The sequence below is a fragment of the Prunus persica genome, chromosome G3 (assembly GCF_000346465.2).
Source record: "Prunus persica cultivar Lovell chromosome G3, Prunus_persica_NCBIv2, whole genome shotgun sequence".
NCBI lineage: Eukaryota > Viridiplantae > Streptophyta > Magnoliopsida > Rosales > Rosaceae > Prunus > Prunus persica.
In genome coordinates, this window is record NC_034011.1 from 3037171 (window position 1) to 3059801 (window position 22631).

At 35.8% G+C, this 22631-nt stretch overlaps 3 protein-coding genes and 1 pseudogene across 6 annotated transcripts; 3 read left to right on the forward strand and 1 right to left on the reverse strand.

Moving 5' to 3' along the window:
- On the forward strand, positions 991 to 2965 carry LOC18783734 (protein ELF4-LIKE 4). 2 transcript variants are annotated; one of them, XM_020560808.1, is made up of 3 exons: positions 991 to 1286; positions 1993 to 2171; positions 2373 to 2965. In XM_020560808.1, the coding sequence occupies exon 3, from the start codon at positions 2407 to 2409 to the stop codon at positions 2749 to 2751; it is 345 nt and encodes a 114-aa protein (XP_020416397.1). In that variant the 5' UTR covers positions 991 to 1286; positions 1993 to 2171; positions 2373 to 2406; the 3' UTR covers positions 2752 to 2965. The 2 variants fall into 2 exon arrangements, with proteins under 2 accessions (XP_020416397.1, XP_007215169.1); XM_007215107.2 differs by lacking the exon at positions 1993 to 2171 and having other exon boundaries at positions 993 to 1286.
- On the reverse strand, positions 6154 to 9024 carry LOC18781884. 2 transcript variants are annotated; one of them, XM_007215989.2, is made up of 9 exons: positions 8766 to 9023; positions 8543 to 8629; positions 8389 to 8447; positions 7899 to 7994; positions 7707 to 7784; positions 7256 to 7318; positions 6957 to 7130; positions 6688 to 6783; positions 6154 to 6544 (listed from the first exon to the last, which is right to left on the reverse strand). In XM_007215989.2, the coding sequence occupies exons 1-9, from the start codon at positions 8941 to 8943 to the stop codon at positions 6461 to 6463; spliced, it is 915 nt and encodes a 304-aa protein (XP_007216051.1). In that variant the 5' UTR covers positions 8944 to 9023; the 3' UTR covers positions 6154 to 6460. The 2 variants fall into 2 exon arrangements, with proteins under 2 accessions (XP_007216051.1, XP_020414552.1); XM_020558963.1 differs by lacking the exon at positions 7707 to 7784 and having other exon boundaries at positions 8766 to 9024.
- Positions 9571 to 14758, forward strand: LOC18782698 (annotated as a pseudogene).
- LOC18783461 lies at positions 15978 to 22099 on the forward strand. Of its 2 annotated transcripts, none has more exons than XM_020558918.1 (9): positions 15978 to 16251; positions 16712 to 16874; positions 17569 to 17740; positions 18330 to 18385; positions 18806 to 19795; positions 20044 to 20181; positions 20835 to 21125; positions 21243 to 21299; positions 21658 to 22099. In XM_020558918.1, exons 2-9 carry the CDS (start codon positions 16746 to 16748, stop codon positions 21817 to 21819), a joined length of 1995 nt encoding a protein of 664 aa, XP_020414507.1. In that variant the 5' UTR covers positions 15978 to 16251; positions 16712 to 16745; the 3' UTR covers positions 21820 to 22099. The 2 variants fall into 2 exon arrangements, with proteins under 2 accessions (XP_020414507.1, XP_007217148.1); XM_007217086.2 differs by having other exon boundaries at positions 18974 to 19795.

Genomic DNA, 22631 nt, shown 5'->3' on the forward strand with positions numbered 1-22631 from the left:
CGTCCCCATCCCGAACTCGACCCGAAAATATATATGTTTATATTTAAATAAATATATATAATTATAATATTTATGTTTAACCCTAAGTTAACTTTCCTCTCATAATTCTTCCTAATTTTTTATGGAATTTCATATTGATGTGATTTTTGAATAGTTGAGTTGAACTTTATAGTTAATTTGGATGTGTTGAATGATAATGTAATATGAAACTTAATAAATGGGGAATAGTCCCCCGACGGGAACGGGAACGGGGATTCCCCGAAACCTAATAAACGGGGATGGGTTCAGAGACGGGGGCGGGGATGGGGATGACATTGTCATACCCGGCCCCTACCCGACCCGTTGCCATCCCTATATAGTTAAAATGTTAAAATCAACATCTATATAGTTATTATCCAATACAAAAACTACACATGTAAACAAAATAAAAAGTAAAATAAACATACAAAAGGACGGTTCAGTTTGTAAAAGTTCAAAACTTCAATTGAATTGATCCATTATGGTATGATTCGTTTTTAAACCATTTGACTTTTTATTGATCAAACCAAACTTAAACTATTCATTGCGATTCAAATCGATTAATTTGTTTGGTTCAATCAAATTAGTGTCCACCTTTCAATATCATGGTTCAAATGGCTTTGATAATATCTCTTTATAAGCATTTGAAACGTTAAAAATGTAATGTCCACGCAGGAGACATGTGGTTGAGGATTGTACAATTTTTGTTACAAAAAATGCTGAAAAAAGATTGTCTTATAATTCCTTAATAAGATGGTGATCTTTATCATACGTTAGTGATTCATTTAAAATCTTAAACCAAATTTATTAGCATTTCAATTTGTTTTGTTAGCGTTGAATCAAAATCTGAATTGTTTATTACTTGTTCCGATCGGGTCACTTTCGAGTTTATTTTAAGTAATTATGATTATGAACCTTAATGATCCACTCATTTTGTGATGGGCTTGATTTGATTTCTCTCTTCATGTTATCTTCTTGTGGGGGCGGGTACTATTTGTCCTTGTGATACAGAGTGCGTCACCTACGCACACTTACACACTGTATTTTCTCTCAGCCCACAGGACAATCAACAACGAATTCAATGAAGTAAAAAGTTGCTTGAAGTAAAACGAGGAGGCGACAATCGAGAGTTAAGAGAGAGAGAGAGAGAGCGACTCCGGCTCTGGTTCTCTGGCTTGGCTGTCAATCAAATCTCATGTACAGAAGATCTGCTCCATGTTTCTCTCATGATTTCTGGCCTGCCGGCACAGCAGCACTTTCGTAAATAAGTAAATTCTGTTCCCTTGTATTACTTTCTCCAGAAAATTTCTTGCCGTTTTGTTTTTTTTCTCCAGAATATTGGCTCTCTCTCTCTCTTCCCCAATATGTTCCATTTTAGAGTTTCATTTCCTTTTGCACCTTGTAGACTTTTCTGGGTTATCTGGGTTAATGGGTATGTTTTAATCCTTGTTCATTTTAGTTATGCTTCTTTGTTTCTCTCTGGGTGACCCTGTGTGTATGTTAATTGTGGAAAATCCTCTCTTTGCTTTAGCTTTTGGAAGCTCAAAACTTTCAACATATGTTTATCAGAAAACACTGCCTTGTTACCAACCTGGATATTGCTATTTTAGAGTACGGGGAGTCCTTGATTTTATTGTTTTCTGCGAAGTTTAGAATCAATACAAAATTGTTCTCTGCAAGTAAAGTTTCTTCATCTGGTTTTTATTGACTAATTTTGTTTTTGTTTTTGTTTTTGTTTTTTCCTTTTTTGTGTCTCTGCTGTTTTCCTTCTGAAAGAATGACTATTCTTTGGCATTGACTGGGTTTCTGGGGTCTTTTATTGTTGAGATTCTTTTCCACTTAAAAATTTAAAATCAAAACTTTGAATAGGTTGGTTCAGAAAACACAGAAGGGAAAGGTTCCTTTTATAGGTAAAAGGGGCGTTTGCTTTTAGGTCATTAAAAACCCATGTCTGATTTTTTTCTACTTGGTAAGTTGTCTGTGGTGCAGACATATCCTTATCCTTGTGTTTGGTTCCAAAGAATACAGAGGAAAAGAAAAGAATAGGAAAATTCACCTCTATATTGTTAAAACTAAAAGGTAATTCAATTGTTGATTGGCAACAGTTGAATTGTGGCTTACCTATACGTTGGTTCCAGATTCTGGCAAACAAGGTTTGAAACTTCACTTTCTGCTTTACCCTACAATTTCCTGCTAATTCAGTCATGGCCGTTCATTGTGTTTTTTTATTTATATGTAAAAAGTATTTGAAGTTACAATAAACAAATGGGTACCCATCAGATTTCATCTTCTGTAAAGTTTGTTGCTTGGTTTGTTCCATTTCATTTTCCTCATACATGCTGTTTCTGATGCAGGACAAGAACTGTTCTTGGCTGAAGTCAATTTAGAATGGAAGGTAGTATATTTACAGGCATCGGAAATGGAACCCAACTAGACACCAAGGTTGTGCAGACATTTCAGAAGAGCTTTGTGCAAGTGCAAGATATTTTGGATCAGAACAGATTGCTAATTAATGAGATTAACCAAAACCATGAGTCCAAGATCCCTGATAACCTCAGCCGGAATGTTGGCTTAATTAGAGAGCTTAACAGCAACATTAGAAGGGTCGTAGATCTCTATGGTGACCTCTCCAGCTCTTTTTCCAGGTCAATGGAAGCTTCATCAGAAGCTGAATCAGGTGGGACTTTGAAATCTGATGGAAAATCTAGCGAGAAGAGAATTAGATCCGGGTAATTGTTCAAAAATTGGCTTTGTTATAGTTATAGATTCTGCACTCTTCATTACTGAATAAGAAAAAGTTTGTACTACCAGAGGGAAGAACTTGATGAGCTCGTGTTACTCTTCTGTATCAATTATATCTATTTGAGGCTCTGTGCAACAGATTCACTGCCACAAACTTTCATGAAATCTCTCTATAAAAATTTAGCGCTGTAGTTTTCAGTTTCAACACTGGATCTGCTAGATTAAATTGTGCGTGCTTATCTGGGATTTCATAGTTAATCCTATAAAGATCGTTTAGATTTTGGTTGGCAAGTGGTGGATGCATTCATCATTTCTTTTTAGGAAGGAGAAGAATAAGAAAATAAAAGGAAAAGAAAGTCTTGGATGTATCACTTTTTCATGTATTTAACCTGTCCATGAGTGGCTTTCAAGTGTTCACAAGTGCAGTGGTGATATTCATTAATCTACCCCAAGCTTAAATGCTATCAGTTTGAAATTTCTGTTCAGAGATCGCAGCTTTCTACTTGTAGACTCCCTTAAAAGCTGAAATTTGATTTGTTTTTTTATCTTTTCTCATTGGTTTTCATAATCATTTTTCTGATATATTATCTGCTTCAGATGGGAACTTTAGCTACCCACTTTATTCTTTTCCCATGTTTGTCAAAAAGATATTCTTATGGTGCCCCTCCCCTCCCTAGTTCAGGATTACAGTGGAGGATTGGTATATACTGTTTGCTGCCCAGATAGCCAGGTTTTGTATGTTTAGAAGCTCCTGTGCTTGTTGATCTATCTTCTCCAATGACCTTGACATAGGGGGCTTTTGGGTTTAAGATGCTTTATGAAAATTGGAGAAAGCAACTCTGGATTAAAAATAATAATAGCTTGATATGAAAAAAAGGAAATGGTTTTGGGTTTAGAACTAACACCACCAATGCAGATCTCATATGTAGTATAAATGATTGTTCTTTTGAACTTTGTCTTGTTGCTTAGTTTTACAAGAAAGCACTTAAAGGGACAGAAAGTTGATCAAACAGTAAGAAAGAGTAGGGCCCAGCTGTTCATTATTTTTTTAGGTGGAATGGAACTGGTTGAAACTGAGGCTATCCTTTGCTTAGGTTTATCTCTTTCTGATTGATTCTCTTATCCTTTTTAAAGTTTTCACTTTGTATCCTCTCTCTCTCTCTCTCTCTCTCTCTCTCTCATGTGGTAGATGATTGCTATGTAGGTTTTGGGATAGTTTCTGAACACTTTTTGGCATTGGTAACAATCCATTCATTGATATAAGCTTAAAATGAAGTGATGCAAATATCTGATTTTCCCAAAGCATTGTTGAGGAAGATACATGTGGGGTTGGGGTTGGTTCATGTATGATGTTCCTCCTAAGGGATGGTAAATGATTTTAGTCTGAGCTCAGTGGCCCATTTATCTGACCAAAATAAAAGTTTAATGGTGGTTAAGGACCCTCACTTAAATTTGTCATTTCTCATTTACAATCAAATCAAGGCCAGCACAAAGACCCCATGTGGTTGAGATCATTGATTGCTATAATCAGAGCTTGAATTTTGAAGGCATGACAAATAAAAGTGTTTACTAGATAAGGAGATAGTTCAATTTGTAGTAAACATGCGGTTGAGATTCAAGTTCCAGTCTCTCTCCAATAATATCTCCTAAATTAAAATTGTACCCATCAAATGGAAAAGGTACAGTAGATTTTTAAACCAAAGATTGATCTTTGATCCAAAAACAAAACCCAAATAGGGGAATGGCAAGGACTTTTGGAAATGTAAGATTGTGCCCCTAAATAGAGAGCTATGAGTCACACCAATGTTCACCAACTCGTTTAAAGTAATCTTGTTCATATATATGGAAGTCCACGAGATTTGTGGTCACTCACCGTTGGATGTAAATTCAACGGTTCACTCACTTTTGCACTCCTTTTAAGAAACTTTTTTGAACCATTGGATTAATATCTAACGGTGAGTGACCACAATCTCTTGGACTCCTGTGGTCCAAGAGATCGGGACTGATATGGAAAAAGGGTTTTGAATATAAGTTTTAAATGTTATATTTAAGAAGTCATATAATATTAAACAACAGATTTTGTTGCCGCCGTTGAGTGAGCCCTCTTTGACTTTAGATGCATGTGAGTCCCATTGTGAGACTCATATGCACTAACGATCATAAAATGATAATGCGTTCCCTCAAGTGACCATGACTGACATGATATCCTAAATTTCATATAAATTGCCATATACACCCTTGAATTAGGATCTCAATCAAACTTAACCGCCGAATTAAAAAGTCAATCAATTTAACAACTGAATTAATTAAAATGGCAAATTTAGACCTTGCCGTTAAGTTGTGTGAATTTCTTCCAAGTTTCCGTCACCTACAAGATTAAACTTGTAATTTTGAGTAAAATAAATAATTAATAAGAAAACTAGAATAACATTTAAGTGAATAAAAAAAGAAAAAACAGCCCCATCCAGCAAGAAGCTCGAACAATCAGCGGCAATGGAGGTGTGTCTCTGAGAGGAAGCTAGATTGAAGCTTTGTCTGTACCATATACCTTGGCTGCCTCCCCGCACCGTCCAAATGAAAATTAAAATGAACCCAAATTTTCCACCCCTGTTGTATTTTTTGCAGACCTGGTTTTTTCAATGAAATTTCCAAAGGTTTCAAACAAAAAACAAAATAATGATGGCTGGATTTTTGGTTTTGGTGATGGTGGGCTTGATGGATCAGTGCATGAATACTAGTTGGGAGTGGATTTTATTATATCTATCTCTCTGTAGAGAGAGACTATACGGTCTGCGTGTGTTTGGAAATTTAGAGAGAGAGAGAGAGAGAGAGAGAGAGAGAGAGAGAGAGAGAGAGAGATGACGACGACGACGAAGAAGATGGTGATGGCGGCGATGATGGATCTGGGTAGGGAGTGGTGGCTGGCAGCGTGGTATGGTTTAAAATATTCTATTTATAGAGTAAAGCCGCACGGCTATACCTTTAAGAAATTCCTATTTATAGGGTAAAGCCGCGCGGCTATACTTTTAAGAAATTTCTCCGCTCGGCTATACTTTTAAGAAATTAAGGCCACGCGGCTATACGTTCTGTAAGTGTTTTTCAATTTTTTATTTTGTATTTTTTTTAATTATTTAAATATTACTTTTAATAACTTATTCTCAAAAATAAAATAGTAAGTCATGTGCCAAGCTTGTGACTTTTTAAATGGAATTGTGAATGAAATTCGAAAAAGTTGAGGGTAAGGGCTAAATTAGCTATTTATATAAGTTCATGTGTTAAATTGACTGAAAAATTAGTTCAAGGGGTTAAGTTCACGTGTTATACAAATCTTGTACCACTTTGTTATTTAAACATATGAGTATGGGGGTAATTGTAATCCCATGGAATTATACGTAATTGTAATCAAATAGGAACTTGGAGACCAAGTACCCACCGCTTATATAAATATTTTAGTTCTATTTGAATACAGATGATCCAATTTCAAACCTAAGTGAATATCTGACAGAGGCAATGAGTTTTTTCAAATGGTATCACAGCTCAACACTTACACATCGACCCCCGCATGAAGATGATGTATTTGCCATGGTGTGCAGGTCTTCTTATATGAACGGACAAACCTTGCACCACTTTGTTATTTAAACATAGCAGCACACCCATGTAAAACATTTGTGAAGAAGAAAAATGAAAATAGACAAACTGATTATTGAAGTTGCTGTTCCGATTTCTCCATCAATCTGTTCAAACATTCTTTCCAATCTGAAACCTTCTCACCTCCATTGATCACCTATTATCAAACAATGCCATGAAGATTCATTTCTCTCTTATCAAGAAGGGAAAAAAGACAGATCAAAATAAATCAACGAGGGATCACAAATTTACAATTTTACATCTTTTTTCCACTGCAGAATGTCTCCATTTTTTATATACCTCAAATATGAAGCCTTTCTGGGGGACTGCATCAACTGCTTCCACACAAATAAAGGCAGCATCCTCCTTGCCAAGAGTTCCTTTTGCTGAACTACCCTATAAACAACAACATCAAAATGAGACATTAATTTTTTCCCAAATGATGTGAACAGATCAAGCAAACTTCCGACATGAGTTTTTTCTTTTTTGGTTTTTACTCCCAAAACTAAACCAGAAAGGTTCTATTGCTCCTTGATGAAAAAGCAAAACAATTCGGTATTGAATAGTACCTGTTCAAAGCTAAAACCTTGAGTTCCACCAGAAGAATTTTGCAACAAGCCAGCCCGGATCACGGTGTAAGGGATTCCTGAGGCCACCAGTATTGATTCATCTTGCTCAGCCAATTTTCTTGCATTGCTTTTCAGGAGAGCTTGAATGCCATTGGCACCTTTGTAAACAGACAACTGCAACCTTATTATTAAGTCACAATAACAAACATTTCCTTTTTCCATTGCTAATGTTTTTCCACACAAACACACAGAGAGAGAGAGAGAGAGAGAGAGAGAGAGAGAGAGAGAGAGAGAGGTACCTGAGATAAGAGAATTACATGTTTGACCCCTTTCAAGCTCCCAACGGTAGATAAGAAGCCTTCCTGACAAAAGAGAAAACATTTAAAAGACATCTTCAATGTTTGAGTTTCTAAAGAGGCGTCATGTCGAAAACATGAAGGCACCAATCTTTGCTCTGGTGGATTAGAGTTCACGTCACATGTTCGAACATAAATTTCTCAGGTGCAATTTCCCATTTTTTCAGTCCATTGAACCAGATGTAAGTTATTTTTACGTGAAATGCTGATTTCACTGTAACTATTGTGGAAGGTGTACAATCTCTTCTAGCAGATATAAGGTGCTGAACAGATTTCGATTTCAGTATAAGTTTGATTTTGTTCAGTTCATTTTCAAGATGGTTTATAACGCTACTGAGAAGCTAAATTTCACGAAAACCAGCAAGTGGGAGGTCTAGATGCTATATATGCATACATTTGGGCATATTACTGTGCAAACTCCTCTTAGAGCTCTCCTTAGAAATGGCTTGTCCCTTGAATCTCCAGCCATTGACTTTGCATACAAAACCACAACAAAATCACAACCATGCAGTCAATATTTCAAGCACAAAAATGAAAAGAAGTATGAGAACAGCAAATGCCAGTACAGGAACTAATTACCACCCACCTCAACATAAGTCCCAAATGCTTCAAGTGCAGCCCGCTTATCCTTCACCAGTGCTTTTATTCGAGCTCTTTTGACAATCAATGACAATATTACCATCTACATAGGCTAGATAGCACAAGAATCAGAATCCATATACCAGAAAGCCAATCAAGAGCAATATAAACAGTACTTAATCGCAAGAAGCAGCTTGATTAAATATTAAGGACCATGTTAAGAAATGTTATCAGAGTGCGTAATAGCTCACTGATCGAGTGCTCTTGCACCGAAGATGAATTGTTCTGTGGAACTGGCATCTTTTCCTCAGATATATTTGTAAGCAACAATGTCACTTAAAGTGATCTTTGTGTTGTGACAGTTTGAATTTCATATACCACATCAATTCTTTTCTCAAAATTTAGGTAGATTCAATCAAGTTTTCAATTGCAACATGGAAGATGAATGACAAGTAAGTAATATACATCAGAAAAAATGAACAATGCTGGAAAAGCACCTGACCCATCTCACTATCTCCATCAGTTACCAAAACAGCATCCCTAGTTTCTTCTCCTTCTGCACAAGAACATATCACAACCTTTTAATTAAAAAAGCCCAATAAAGCATGACCATAAACATGCATAAAATTGCTATATATGCCATCACATCACCTGGGAATTCATCATCTTCTTCAACATTTGTTCCATCTTTAGGCAGAAGCTCAGGTGCCCCATACCATTTCCTTAACTTGGGACCCCCTTCACATAAATTGAACACACTGATCACTTAGACACAATGCAAACAAAGCAGCCAACTAATAAAGAATTGGGTCCAAAAGAAGAAGAAAAGCCCAGTATGTTAGAACAAGATAGAGATGAAAATAAAGATTATTACCTTCAATATAATCAAGAATTTGGTCTGTGAAGCTAACTTTTTTCTTGGCCTTGCATTGAACAAGAGGACGCTTTCGGGTTCTTAAGATGAAACAGCTAGAATACGATGGCTTCTGATAAGGTAAATTGAGTGAAGCCAGAAGAGAGAGAGTTGATGAAGAAGGAAGTACACCCGCCATTGTTGTCCGTACGTTGTTACGTTTCTCTCATCCAACCGTTTTTTTTTTCAGTTGCCACTAATGCTATAGCCTGTAGAAGATAAGATTAAATTCTTCCATACACAACAAACCCCCTTTTTGTATGGGAAAATTAGCCCAATGCCACTTCAACCATAGACCTCGTTGCAATTTGCCACTTTGTTGCATTAATTTGTCACATCAATTGAAATTTTGTTAGTGTGTCACTTATATTCTAATTTCATCTATTTTTTTTTTCAAAAATTTGCACGTAATTCGCACGTGAACCTTGTGAAGAATAGTTTGATGCTCGAAATCTTATACACCCCTTTTGAAGGATCATGCGAAGCAAATACAACTTTTAGGACAAAAAAATAGATGAAGTCAAGTCGTATATGGAACATTGCAATTTGCAACAAACTTTAACTGAGATGGCCCATTACTTCAAATTTATTTTTTCAGGTGGCACATTGCAATTAACCGAAAATTTAGGTGACAGCGACATGTCGTTTGAACACCCTCTCCCGTCCTATATCTTTCAACTTTCTATCTAGGGTTTCCCAAACCAAATACCAAAAATAGAAAAAAAAACTGCAGAGCCGTTGAACTCCAATCCCAGCGGCGCCTACCATGGCTACTCAAACGAGCAAAAAGCGAAAGGTCTTGCCACCGACCAAACACGCCCTAATGTAAATTTCCGATGTTTTCAACTTGTTTGACAGAATATGTCTTGGCAATTAATTCATTTTGTATATTATTATAGTTTGTAGCCAACGGAGTGTTTTTGGCGGAGCTGAACGAGGTGATGACCAGAGAGCTCGCAGAAGATGGGTACTCTGGCGTTGAAGTTAGGGTTACGCCAGTGCGGACCGAGATCATTATTAGAGCCATCCAGACTCAAAACGTCCTCGGTAACTTCTTAGACCCTGTTTGGTTGATGGGTAGTATTTGAGATTGTATTTAAGGTTGATTTATGTGTTTTGAGCTTACATTATGGATTTACAGCACATAATTAGCTTAAATTTAGTAACTTTGATTTTGATTCTAGTGTTTGTCTCTGTTCAATGCTTGGTTCAGTTGAAGATGTGACTTTGAGAAAACATTGAAATTAAATCATTGTCCCTTACTAGTTTGTTTGTTAATTATGTGGTTCAGAAAGAAAGATGTTTACTTTAATAATATAATAGATTCAATTTATACATGGAAATTGACATTCTTATATTTTCAGAGAAATTTGGAGAAAAGGGATACTTGCTTAACTTGTAACATGAGATGAATTTTGTAACTTGTGTTGTTAAATTCGCATTGCCTGATTACACTTTTTTATTGATGGGTTTAGGTGAGAAGGGAAGAAGAATTAGAGAACTGACATCTGTTGTTCAGAAGCGTTTTAAGTTTCCGGAGAACTGACATCTGCTTGAGCAATGGCACACAGCCCTCGGTTGTTGAGCTTTATGCAGAGAAAGTCAACAACTGAGGGCTTTGTGCCATTGCTCAAGCAGAGTCTTTGCGTTACAAACTTCTTGGAGGGCTTGCTGTTCGGAGGTATGCTGAAAACTGACTAGATCTCTTTTCTTTTTTATTGTGAGTTAAGAGAATTCTCAATGGATCATTCTCTTTGATTCAATATTTGGTTCTTGGAGTTTGGAGTTGTGGTCTCCAACATCTCATTATATGTTATGCATTGTCCTAACACTTTCTAAAGAGAATGATCCAACCGTGTTGATAGCACTTACTTAGTCATGAAAGTTGTTTTCTTTACAATGATGTGTGACTAATGGTCTTGAGATGCTTTGTATAGGTTAGTCTTTGTTAAATGAAATGCAACAGTTGTCCAATCCTGTTTCTAGTAAATATCAAAAGCATTCGGTTTTATCTCCCTTTACTCACAATAATGGTTAACGGGATCCTCAAGAATGCTTAAATTGCGTTGGAGTTTTGTTCGTCTGTTTGAACTATTAATAGTTCTTGGAGTTCGGGAACTCCTACATTTCATAACATTCCTGTGTTATCCAAATATAGCAAACTAGTCACTGAATGTCAATGTGATTGAGGGAATAAAATGAAGTAAAAAGATTTGACTTATTAAATTTCAATCATGATTGAGTGTGACATTATGCTGGTCCTTTTGGGATGATAGGGTTTGCGGTCTCCAGCATCTCATTATATCTTATGCCTACACACACATACACACACCTAGTAACACTTATGCACACCTGCACACACGTACACTCAAATACACATTCACACATAAACCAGTTTTATCAGCAATAGCATTTAGTAATAACTTATATCTCATTTACTCACAATAATGGGTTAAGAGGATCCTCAAGAATGCTTACATTGATTGTTGGAGTTTTATTAGTCTGTTTGAACTGTTAATAGTTCTTGGAGTTCGGGAACTCCTACATTTCAAAGAGACGGGTCAGTGGCCCACAACTAGCAACATCAATATTATTCCCAACTTAACCACCTACAAAGCTCAGTAGGTGTGAGGTTTTATCACAAAAGGCCTTGGTTATATTAGTAGTGGAACCATTCATTATATATTGTATTTTATTTAGTCAAGTTTCCGATGTGCGACTTATATTCTTCAACAAATAGTTCTTGGAGTTCGGGAACTCCTACATTTCATAACATTCCTGTGTTATTCAAATATAGCAAACTAGTCACTGAATGTCAGTGTAATTGAGGGAATAAAATTAAGTAAAAAGATTTGACTTATTAAATTTCAATCATGACTGAGTGTGACATTATGCTGGTTCTTTTGGGATGATAGGTGATAAGCCTATATTTTATATATATTTTATGCTTTATTTATTCATTTGTTAACTTTCTTGGTTTAAATTGGTTGTTTTAATTGGTTTTGTGAGATTTGTGAAAGAATTGTGGAAATAGGAGAAAGTGTGCTCAAAAGGGCAAGAAGATGAAGATTGAAGATTAATCAAGTCAAGAAGCCAAGTCATTCCTTTTGTCGCAAGGAATGTTGTCAATTTTCCTAGTTCAAGATGGTTCAAGTCTTATCAAGTCAAACAAGTAGAATTAAAGAAGACCCTATTTTATAAGGAATCTTACTTTTGTAACAATTGTAATTATACCTTAGATATGATTTCTATGAGTCTTATAAATAGGAAGTTTAGGTCATTGTTCAAAGGACCCATCATCCTCCATCCTTCATTATCCATCATCCTACATTTTCATACTCATAGTCGAAATATCCAAAGGAGAATACGAAGAAAGCTTGCGCAACCTTGGCATTCTACTTGGAGAATTCGGTGTCTTCCATGTCTTAGCTATCTAAATTTATAACTAGGAATAGAGTGGGTAACTAATATAACTTGGAAGAGAGTATTGGTGAGGTAAGGGAAAACGATTATCAATATGTTAGGTAATTAGAATTAACAAGCTATAAGGATTTGTGTGGGATTAGCTAGGTGAAATCGATGCCTTAGTGCTTTATCGTCTTTGTTTTCATCTTTTACATTGGTTCCTTAATCTCAATTTATTTTACTTGCTTAATTAGATTTTAATCATTATAATTCTCTTTTTGTTTAATTCAAATATAATTAGAAATAAATCACTAATATTTAATAAATTATTTGATCCATGTTGGAACGATACTCTACTTACTACTATATTAATTTGCGGTCTCCAGCATCTCATTATATCTTATGCCTACACACACCAAGTAACACTTATGCACAACTGCACACATGTACACTCAAATACGCATTCACACATAAACCTGTTTTATGTGCAATAGCATTCAGTAATAACTTATATCTCCTTTACTCACAATAATGGGTTAAGAGGATCCTCAAGAATGCTTACATTGATTGTTGGAGTTTTGTTAGTCTGTTTGAACTGTTAATAGTTCTTGGAGTTCGGGAACTCCTACATTTCAGAGAGATGGGTCAGTGGCCCACAACTAGCAACACTAATATTGTCCTCAACTTAACCACTTACAAAGCCCAGTATGTGTGAGATTTTATCACCAAAAGACATTGGTTATATTAATAGTGGAACCATTTATTATATTGTATTTTATTTAGTCAAACTTTTGATGTAGGACTTATATTCTTCAACAAATAGTTCTTGGAGTTCGGGAACTCCTTCATTTCATTACATTCATGCATTATCCAAATATAGCAATCTAGTCACTGAACGTCAGTGTGATTAGGGAATGAAATTAAGTAAAAGGATTTGACTAATTAAATTTCATTCTTGATTGAGTGTGACATTGTACTGGTCCTTTTGGGATGATAGGGTTTGTGGTCTCCAGCATCTCATTATATTTTAAGCGCGTACACGCATGTGCACCTGCACACACACTCAAATGCACTCTCACTCATAAATCAATTTTATTAGCAATAGCATTCAGTAATGACTTATAAATCGCTTTACTCACAATAATGGGTTAAGAGGATCCTCAAGAATGCTTACATTGATTGCTGGAGTTTTGTTAGTCTGTTTGAACTGTTAATAGTTCTTGGAGTTCGGGAACTCCTACATTTCAGAACATTTGTGTTATCTAAACCTAATGGGCTAATCGGTGAATGTCAGTGTGATTGAAGAAATTAAATGAAGTAAAACTATTTTACGATAAGTAAATCCACATAACCCTAGATACTTTCTATCTAAAGAAGATGATCCAACTATTTCGATAGCACTTAGTAATGGAAATTTATTGTCTTTGCAATGCTATATGATTTTTGATTTGGAGATTCTTTATGTAGGTTAATTTTTGACAAGGGAAATGCATTACATGTCTAATACATATCAATTTTATTAGCAATAGCTTTCAGTTTTATTTCCTTTGACTCACCATAATGGGTTAAGAGGATCCTCAAGAATGCTTACATTACATGTTTGGAGTTTTGTTAGTCTGTTTGAATTGTTAATGGTTCTTGGAGTTCGAAAATTCCTACATTTGTTTGAACAACTCCTTTATTGTGTAACCATTATGCTTTAGTATTACATTGGGCTTGGTTTGTCGACTTTTATTAATCATCCCTTTTATCTTCTTTTGTTAGGGCATGCTATGGTGTTCTTAGATTTGTCATGGAGAGTGTAGCAAAGGAATGTGAGGTACGAACAAAAGCTGTTCTTTTCACTTGACCTTATTGGTTCGCGCCAACATAGTAAAATGAATTTCTACTTTACAACATGCAGGTCATTGTCAGTGGCAAACTCAGGGCTCAGCCGCTGGTCATACATGATATCCTCTGGTCAGCCTGTTAATGAATACATTGACTCTGCTGTGCGCCATGTGCTTCTTAGACAAGTTAGCTCAATCATTCTGCCACTGGTTGAGATTATTTTTGTAGGCAGTGTGCCTGAGTGTTGTACTCATCTGTGATCTTCATTTCTTAAACCTTTATGATTTTTCAGGGTGTTCTTGAGATGAAGGTCAAAATCATGCTCGATTGGGATCCCAAGGGTAAGCAAGGCCCCACAACGCCCCTACCGGATCTGGTCACCATCCACCAACCCAAAGAGGAAGAGGACTACATCAGGCCCTCAGTTGTGGCAGCAGCTGAAATAATAGTCCTTGCTGCTTAGAATTCTTCGTTCATGCAATTGGAGCATTAGGTTTGGCATTGTTAGGGCAAGGGTCCAAAATATTATCAGATACCCCTTCGACTTAGTACCCCTATTAGAATATGGAATTTTGTCTTTATGTGTTTTTATCTGTTTTAAGTGGATAGGATTTTCATTTTCACAAAAAGAAATTGAAAGTCAAAAGGAATGTTTTTGCATTTTGTTCCTCATGCTATCCCATTGATATGAACTTGTCCACCGAAATTGGGGTTTTGGAATCTTCATCTTATGAGACTCAACTAAAGTAGGGCAAAATGCTTTGGATTCTAAACATATCATTTCCCATTCTTGTAGAATTTTATGGTGAGGTGCCCTATCTCTTAATTGTTGGATCAAATCGATTAGTTTGATTCAATGATTAAGAAAAGAGCCTTACATAATGCCCTCAATGACTCTTGCTATTGAATGACATTTGGGCTGCTTCTTCTCTCTGTGGCCTTTTTGCTTCCTTTTGGGTTTCTGTTGTTGCACCTTTCAGGCCCGAAGAAAGGGCGTGGCCTTCTTCAAATTTTAACAAACAGAAGTTTAAGTTGAATAACTTTGACCAAGGTTTTGTCTAATGATCTATTTATAGGAATATGTTCGAATATAATACCGGTTGACAAAGGTCCTTTGTCAAATAATAAGATAAGTGATGGATAAAATTGTAATTTTATTATTTTTGACGAGGCAATAATTCCAATTGATTCCCTTTTATAAACGATCACAAGGTTCAAGTAGGGGTGGTGGGTCGTTGACCTTAATCTGACTTATTTAATTTTATTCCCCTTTATGAATATTTCTATAGAAACTTGAAATCTTTAAAAAAAAAAAAAAAAAAAAACTCACTTGTATATTGTTTATAGAATAATAATAATTCACTTACACAAGCTCCTAATGATTTCCTTAAAAAAAAAAAAAGTGCTACAATTACACAACCTATCATATAATACATATTGATAAAATACAAAATTGGATATTTTTTTCTTCATATAATACTAGTTAAACATGTTTATCATGTTAAAAACGGGTTATTAAGTGTGACACTAATCATATACATCTATTATTATGTTTAGTGGGTCATGTAATATTCGTATTCATATGGTCAACTAAACTCACTAATTTTGTGTTACTTTAGAGTTGTGTTGTTGTATTGGTTCAAAAATTTCCAGTGCTAGTTAGTTCACTTAAAAAAGAATAAAAAAACAGAAAAAGAAAAATCCAGCAGCTACAAAATAATGAAAAAAAGGGAAAGAGTCGTGTTGTTGTACTTGTATTGGGTCAAGAATTGCTTGTTCATTTAAAAAAGAACAAAAAGAACAAAAAGAAAAACTTCAGCTGCTAAAAAGAAAAGAAAAGAAAAGAAAATAGGAAAAATAGAAAAAGAGAAGGCGAAGCTAACCGGACCCCAAGTCTCATTTGTGAACCGTATTGGAAGGAGAGTTTGGAGTCCGGAACTGTATGATAGTAAGCACAGCGTACTAAAAAAGCGAGCCAAAAACACAGAGGCGCACACACACGGGTGCAAGCAAGCAAGCAAACCAATCCGATTGTTTTCCCCTTCGTTTAATTTTTTTGTTTTTACAATTTTCAAGCTTCTCTCACAAGCTTTCTTCAGAAAACGACTCGTCTTCCCAACTCAGTCTCCGGCGTTTCGAATCGGTCGCTTTTCTTTGAATTTTCCACTTGCAAGCACTGAATCAACTCGCTCGCCACTCGCACACTCCTATGGTGAGCCCCATCTTACTTAATTTCATATTCAATTTGGCTTCCAATGTGAAAATTTTCACCAATTTCTAGTCTTTTGGTACTTTTTGTATACGAATTCTAGCTTTCAGTGTAGTTTCGTTTCGTTTACTTTGCAATTTAGCCTGAAATGGTACTTATCCCTTAAAAGAAATGTACTTTTATGTAACTAGGCTTGGAAATTTGCAGTGTTTGTAGCAATATAGTTTGGCATATAAATTTTCTTCCTTTTGCGGTTTGCTTTGGGAAATTTTAAGTTTTGAAGGGTAGCTCTGAATATTTGATTTGGAAATAATTTTGCATGTGTTTTTATTTCTAGTAGATGGGTTTAGGCGCATTTATATTTTTTGGTGGATAAAGTTTTATTTTATTTTATTTTGGAAACTATAAAAGTTAACTTTATTTATTTACTTTGTTTTGTTTTGTATTTCTTTTGGGGTTTCAGTTTGTGTATTTGAGTTGCATGTGGTGGATTTTCCATGGAAACAGTGGTTGGTGTTGAGGGGAGTGATGAAGGGAAGTGTGAGGAAAGTGGGGTTGAGAAAAGTAGCTCTTCTTTGTCTTCACCGAAGCAGATTGCCGATCCTGTTGTATACAAGCTCGTTCGGGTATGTTTTCATTTAAACTAAAAGTTTAACTATTCTGTTGGTGGTAGTAGTTTTTGCGCATAAAATTGAAAGGTGAGCTGTTTCTTTTTGTTCTTTCTTGGAGGTATAAGTCTGGTGCTGCTCAAGATGCAGTAACTGTAGTTCATTTGTTATGAGTGATTCAACTTTTCAATTTGGGGAAACACGATTAGCTTAGTAATAAACACGATTAGCTTAGTAATGTGTGTTAATTGTAACTTTAGAGTCGACAAAAAGGACTGTCTACCAAGTGTTTTTAACGGTTATTTCATTCATAAATTAAAGTTAGAAGCCAGTTAAGCCATCAATCAATTAATCCAATCAGTTAGTGCTGTTGGAATCTGAGCCGGGAGAATCAGATTTAAGAAAATCATAATAGAAACATACTGAATCTAGAACATTGCATTTCTTCTCAGAAGCCTTTTTTTGGGGATTTAGATTATGCCCCCTTGGGCGTTGAGGTATCTGTGAGTCTTTAACTGTAAACTTCAGGTTTATACTTCAATTAAATGATAACATTTCTTGTTTGGCGAGGTGAGGCTCTCTATAATGTGTTTAAGGGGAAAAAAGGTTAATATCACATTGCACTTACAAGTATGGACATCGTTAGATCAATGTTGATATTGTCTTTGCCATTTGTTATGTTATCCTTCAATGATGATTTATCTAATGCCAGGTTGAAGGTGATGGGAGATTAGTGCCAGCAACAGATGATGAAGTAATGGAGGTTGAGGAATTTCTTGTGGATGAGAAGATTGAATTACCTGTTGTTACAGACGCTGGAAATGTTGAGTGCATTTCCAATGAAGAGTCTTCCTCTGGGAAGTCTCATAAAGAAAGCTCAGAAGGTCTATTTGAGTTATTGTTGTAACTAATTATTTCACTTCCATGTTTATCATTATGGTCATTTTGAGTATAACTTTAAGAGCATGCAATGGGAATTTGGAAACTTCAGCTAGCATTTATGTTTCTAATTGAGCAGAGGACATTCTAGGTCTGATTTTTAGATTGAGTCATTAGATTGAGTCATAGATGGTATCCCAAATCTGTATTGGATTTATATTGAGAAATCTTATTCCAATTTGTTTTTTCCTTAATGGGTTTGTGGGTTGATTTGCATTCATGGCTAAAGTGACCAATTTATTTGGTACTTTTTAGTTATATTCATTTTCTGTTTTGTATACCTTTTATTTCCCTTACTTTAGTGAAGTGTTGATTTGATGATATATGGCTTTTTTGAGAAACTAGATGCCGTGGAACTTGGTTTATTAAATCATTTGAACACATTCTGTTTTATATTTTATGGTGTTGGTTCTGTCATAGTTTTCATGTTGAGGTTTGCTGCCCAACCTATGTGGTTGGGGGTCCCTACTAACCCGAGGGTAGGGGGCGTGTTCTGTCATAGTTTTCATGTCTGATTGAGAATCGCATTTCCAGGTCTGTCACATTCAGAGAACACAGAACCTGATGCAAAATTAAGTGCACGGCTTGAGGTATTGACTTGCTTTCTTTCGATATAATTTTTTCTTCTGTTCTAGAATCAGATGGATAAAAAAAACATTTAGAGTTGCACGTTATAGCATATTTCGTTTGTACAATCTGGTGTTTACATCGATTAACAAATTTATTCAAGTGCTTGGACATGTTACGTCTGCCCTTGTACAACAGCTGTATTTTCTAAATGCTGTACATTTTAATCTTCTAGAAAAGAATTTCTTGATCTTGGGATTTATTTTTCTGTATTATGTACTATGGCATATTTCTTCTTCAACTAGTTTGATTGTTCACTTCTTTTAACTTATTGATAGTTTATTTTGATTTGTTATTTTCTTGTGTATGTGCATATGCATAATTTAAGCATATCTAGTTATTAATCGTCTTGGATCCTTCTCGACCGCTAAAATCTCTTGTAGTACATCGAGGAGATGTTGCAAAAGGTCAAACAGGAAGAGAAGCTCCGCTTAGCATGTGGATCTCCTGATCATTCTTCTGCTTTTATGAATGTAGACAGCCAGTGTACTGATCAGCATGATAAATTGCCTGCTATTGATAAGAAGCTGCAATCTGAAATTCCTTTGCAGGAAATTGTTCCTTCTTCAGACCTGAGTTTAGATGACAGCCATATTAATGAATCTGCGAGAATTGGGGAGTGCTCAAAACCTCCAGATGGACCAATCGAAAGTGGATCACCAGCTTCTGTCATCTGCAATAGTTCGAAGCCTGATTTTTATACATTAAAGGGGGAGATATGCTTGGACAACCTATCAATTAGGGAACTTCATGGATTGTTTCGAGCAACTTTTGGGCGAGAAACTACTGTTAAGGACAAGTTGTGGCTTAAGAGGAGGATCGCAATGGGGTTGACTAATTCTTGTGATGTTTCAACCACAACTTTCACTATTATAGATAACAAATTGGTGAACAAGGGTACAGATAATAGCTTTCAGAATGCAGATGGTATGCTCACTGAAGGGTCTGATGGTGAAGCAAAGAATCTTGGGTATGAAACTTCACCAACTAGCCACAGTAGCCAGATGGAAAATCATCAAATTGTGTTGGGCAAGAGATTGGGAAACCTTAGTGTAGAACTTGATTGTGGAAGTGATGATCTTCAAATGGAACATAGAGGTGCCAAAAGAGTTAGAAAGCCCACTAAGAGATATATTGAAGAACTTTCTGAAGTTGAATCAAGAGATTATACCCCAAAAGTGATTAGTTCAGCAAAAAATACAGGACAAGGACAAACATCTCCAAAATATTGTATACGACCTCCTGGAAATGCCCCTTTAAATGAGAGAACTATTGTCACCAGGTTGGACTCTCTCGGTGGATCTGGTGTTCAGGTTCCTTTTGTTTCTCGAGTTCGAAGAAGCCGTCCAAGAAAAAATATTATGGCTCTTATGGTAGGTAAAACCATTTTGTAATGGGGCAATGAGTCATGTTATTCTTTATGTTTGGCTTTTTTTTTCCCTCAAGCATGGGAGTTTCTTATTTAAAAGATCTATGTTTTCATTTTTCCCTTTTCTTCCAGCCGGAAGCAAAACCAGTAGTTTCATGATTCATCTGTTAAATTTAATCAAGAATATATTATAGCACTACAGAACTTCTGAATGACACAATAACTGAAGTGAATTTGGATTTGGATTGGTAGAAATTCGATTCAAGTGGAATGGGTGTGGCAGCTAAACTGGTACAAGAGGCCCTTAGTGTGCATAGTTCTCCACCAGAGAGTGAGCATGCAGATAAAGACTCGAAAGTGAGATCTGCTTCTGAACAGATTCAACCACAGGTAAGATAAATTTTGCTCAATTGGATTCAATTTTTCATACTTGGCAATTGACATTGGGTTATGGGCATATTTGGCTGAATTTAGTAATGTGACATAATGCCTATGTAGCTGATGATAGTCTCTGCCTTGTTTCTTTGTAATTTTTCTCCTTAAATTAGTTGTAGACTGGTATTTTGTCTTCTTAAGGACTAAAGTTTATGATGAAAACAGTGTTTATTTCGGTTGTTTTGCTTCTCTGCATTTATATTTGTTAGATTAATAGGCTAGACTGCAGTTAACCATCTCTTGTGTTTAAGAAGGCAAAATATGGCATTAATGTTCAGTTTAAGTATCCATGGATGGTTATACAAACCAATTCAGTCATGCAAAATGCCTTAAGATTAGTCTTCCATGAGTAAGGAATCACCTTATTTTTCTATATGTTTGGATCAGTTAAGACATTTTTTGGCGGGGGATTTGAACTTGGGTCCTCTTTAGACGAGAGATGTGGCTATCAAAAGGCTGTGCCCTGGCTATCAATACTAGAGAACCATTGAGCATAAATGACTGCTTTGTTGATACCATGGTTTGCGTTTGTTCTCAGTGCTATATGTCATATCTGTAAATTGATTGGATACTAATTTTTTTGTCATGGTAATTTATTTCCTATTTAGTTTGCTGCTGAACCAGAGAAAGACAAGCGTCGCTCGGTAATGAGCACAATTGAACTGGGGAAGAACTTGGGCTTGAAACAGACAGATTCATCCGAGGACAATTCAGATGATGGTATTGCAACAGTTCCCACAGCAAAAGGTGGAATGAGAAGGAAACACCATCGAGCTTGGACTCTTGTTGAGGTTATAAAATTAGTTGAGGGTGTCTCTAAGTGTGGCACTGGGAGGTGGTCTGAAATCAAAAGGCTTTCTTTTGCATCATATTCTTATCGCACTTCTGTTGATCTCAAGGTATATTTTGCTTCACATTTTGTACTGTCAAAATACCACGTTCATGTAGCATCCAAATATGCTGAAAAAAAAAAGGTACTGCAATGCTTTAGACTGAGAAAACACATTGTTTTGTAGGACAAATGGAGGAACCTGTTGAAAGCTAGCTTTGCCCAAACACCTCCTGATGATGGAGTGAGTATAAATGACATTTCCCTTCCCTCTCTCTTATGATTTAGTGAGATGGGAAGTGTTCAACTTTTTGTGGGTTTGAATGCAAGCTTGCTTTGAACTCTTTTGGTCAGCCTTTCACTACTAATTCTGGATTCAAATATATCTCCCAGAAGTGTCAATATTCTGCAAATAAAATTTCCCAACTTTGATCATATCTTTATAATTTTCTACAATTTTGACTGGCAGTAAATTCTGCCCTTATATTGAATTTGTCTTTGCCTAGTGCAATTTCTGCTACCCTATATCATTGATGTTTTTTTATATATAATGTCTTGTTAATTTCTGGGTTAACTTGGTTTCTCTGTTGGCAATTATGCAGATAAACTCTCGGAAACATGCTTCAGTGCCCATCCCAGCAGCAATTTTGTTAAAAGTGAGAGAGCTTGCTGAGATGCACGCTCAGGTACCGCCAAATCTAGGGCCGGGCAAGCTGCCCAGCGTTAGTCGAAGCGTGCATCAAACGAGATCAGGCTACTTGTAACATTGTATATAAAAAAAATGTTAGTTGTGCGAATCCCAAATAAAGGTACTGACCTGTAACGAGTTTGATCTGCTCACACCATTCACTTGTTAACATAGTTGATGATGTGCTGCAGATGGATATTGCGGGATGTAGGCTTTAACAAGTGTTTCATACATTTTCTCTTGACTCTGACATTTTCTTCTCAACTTATCATCATTGTAGGTTTTATGGCCATATTAAATTATAATGCAATGAAAGGTCTTAGAATCAAGTCTCAAGATGACCGAAAAAAACATGACCCTTGTGCTGATTGCGATTCCGTTGCAACACTTTTTCTTTTCTGAATGTTTTGGATTTTCTAAGATTTAACCTGATGTGAACGTACAGATGGTTATTTTTCATATTTATATTTGATAATAGTCGTGGTTGGTGAAGGGAAGGGGATGCTCTAGAAATGAAACATAATTTCACTGGAAGCGTCGTGTAACATGGATGTGGGGATGTATAATGAAATATTACAGAGGCCTTGTTGTAATTAGATGTGCTCTTTTGTTTTTCGGCTTAGGGGTTGAATTCTGTACATTTGATATTTGTAAATTTGTCACAATTTTAACCCAACAAGAAGGGCATTTTAGTAATCAAACTAGAGTTGATTTATAAGAATTTACTAAACAATTTAAAGCATCAATATCATTTCTTCACTTATTCCAATTTGATTTCAGATAGTTTAGTAAACAATTGCAATGGGAATTCGGATTGTGGCTACTTCTCATCAATTCAATTCCTCTTAATTGGATTAGACTCTTCAATCCAACTCCTCATCAATTCAA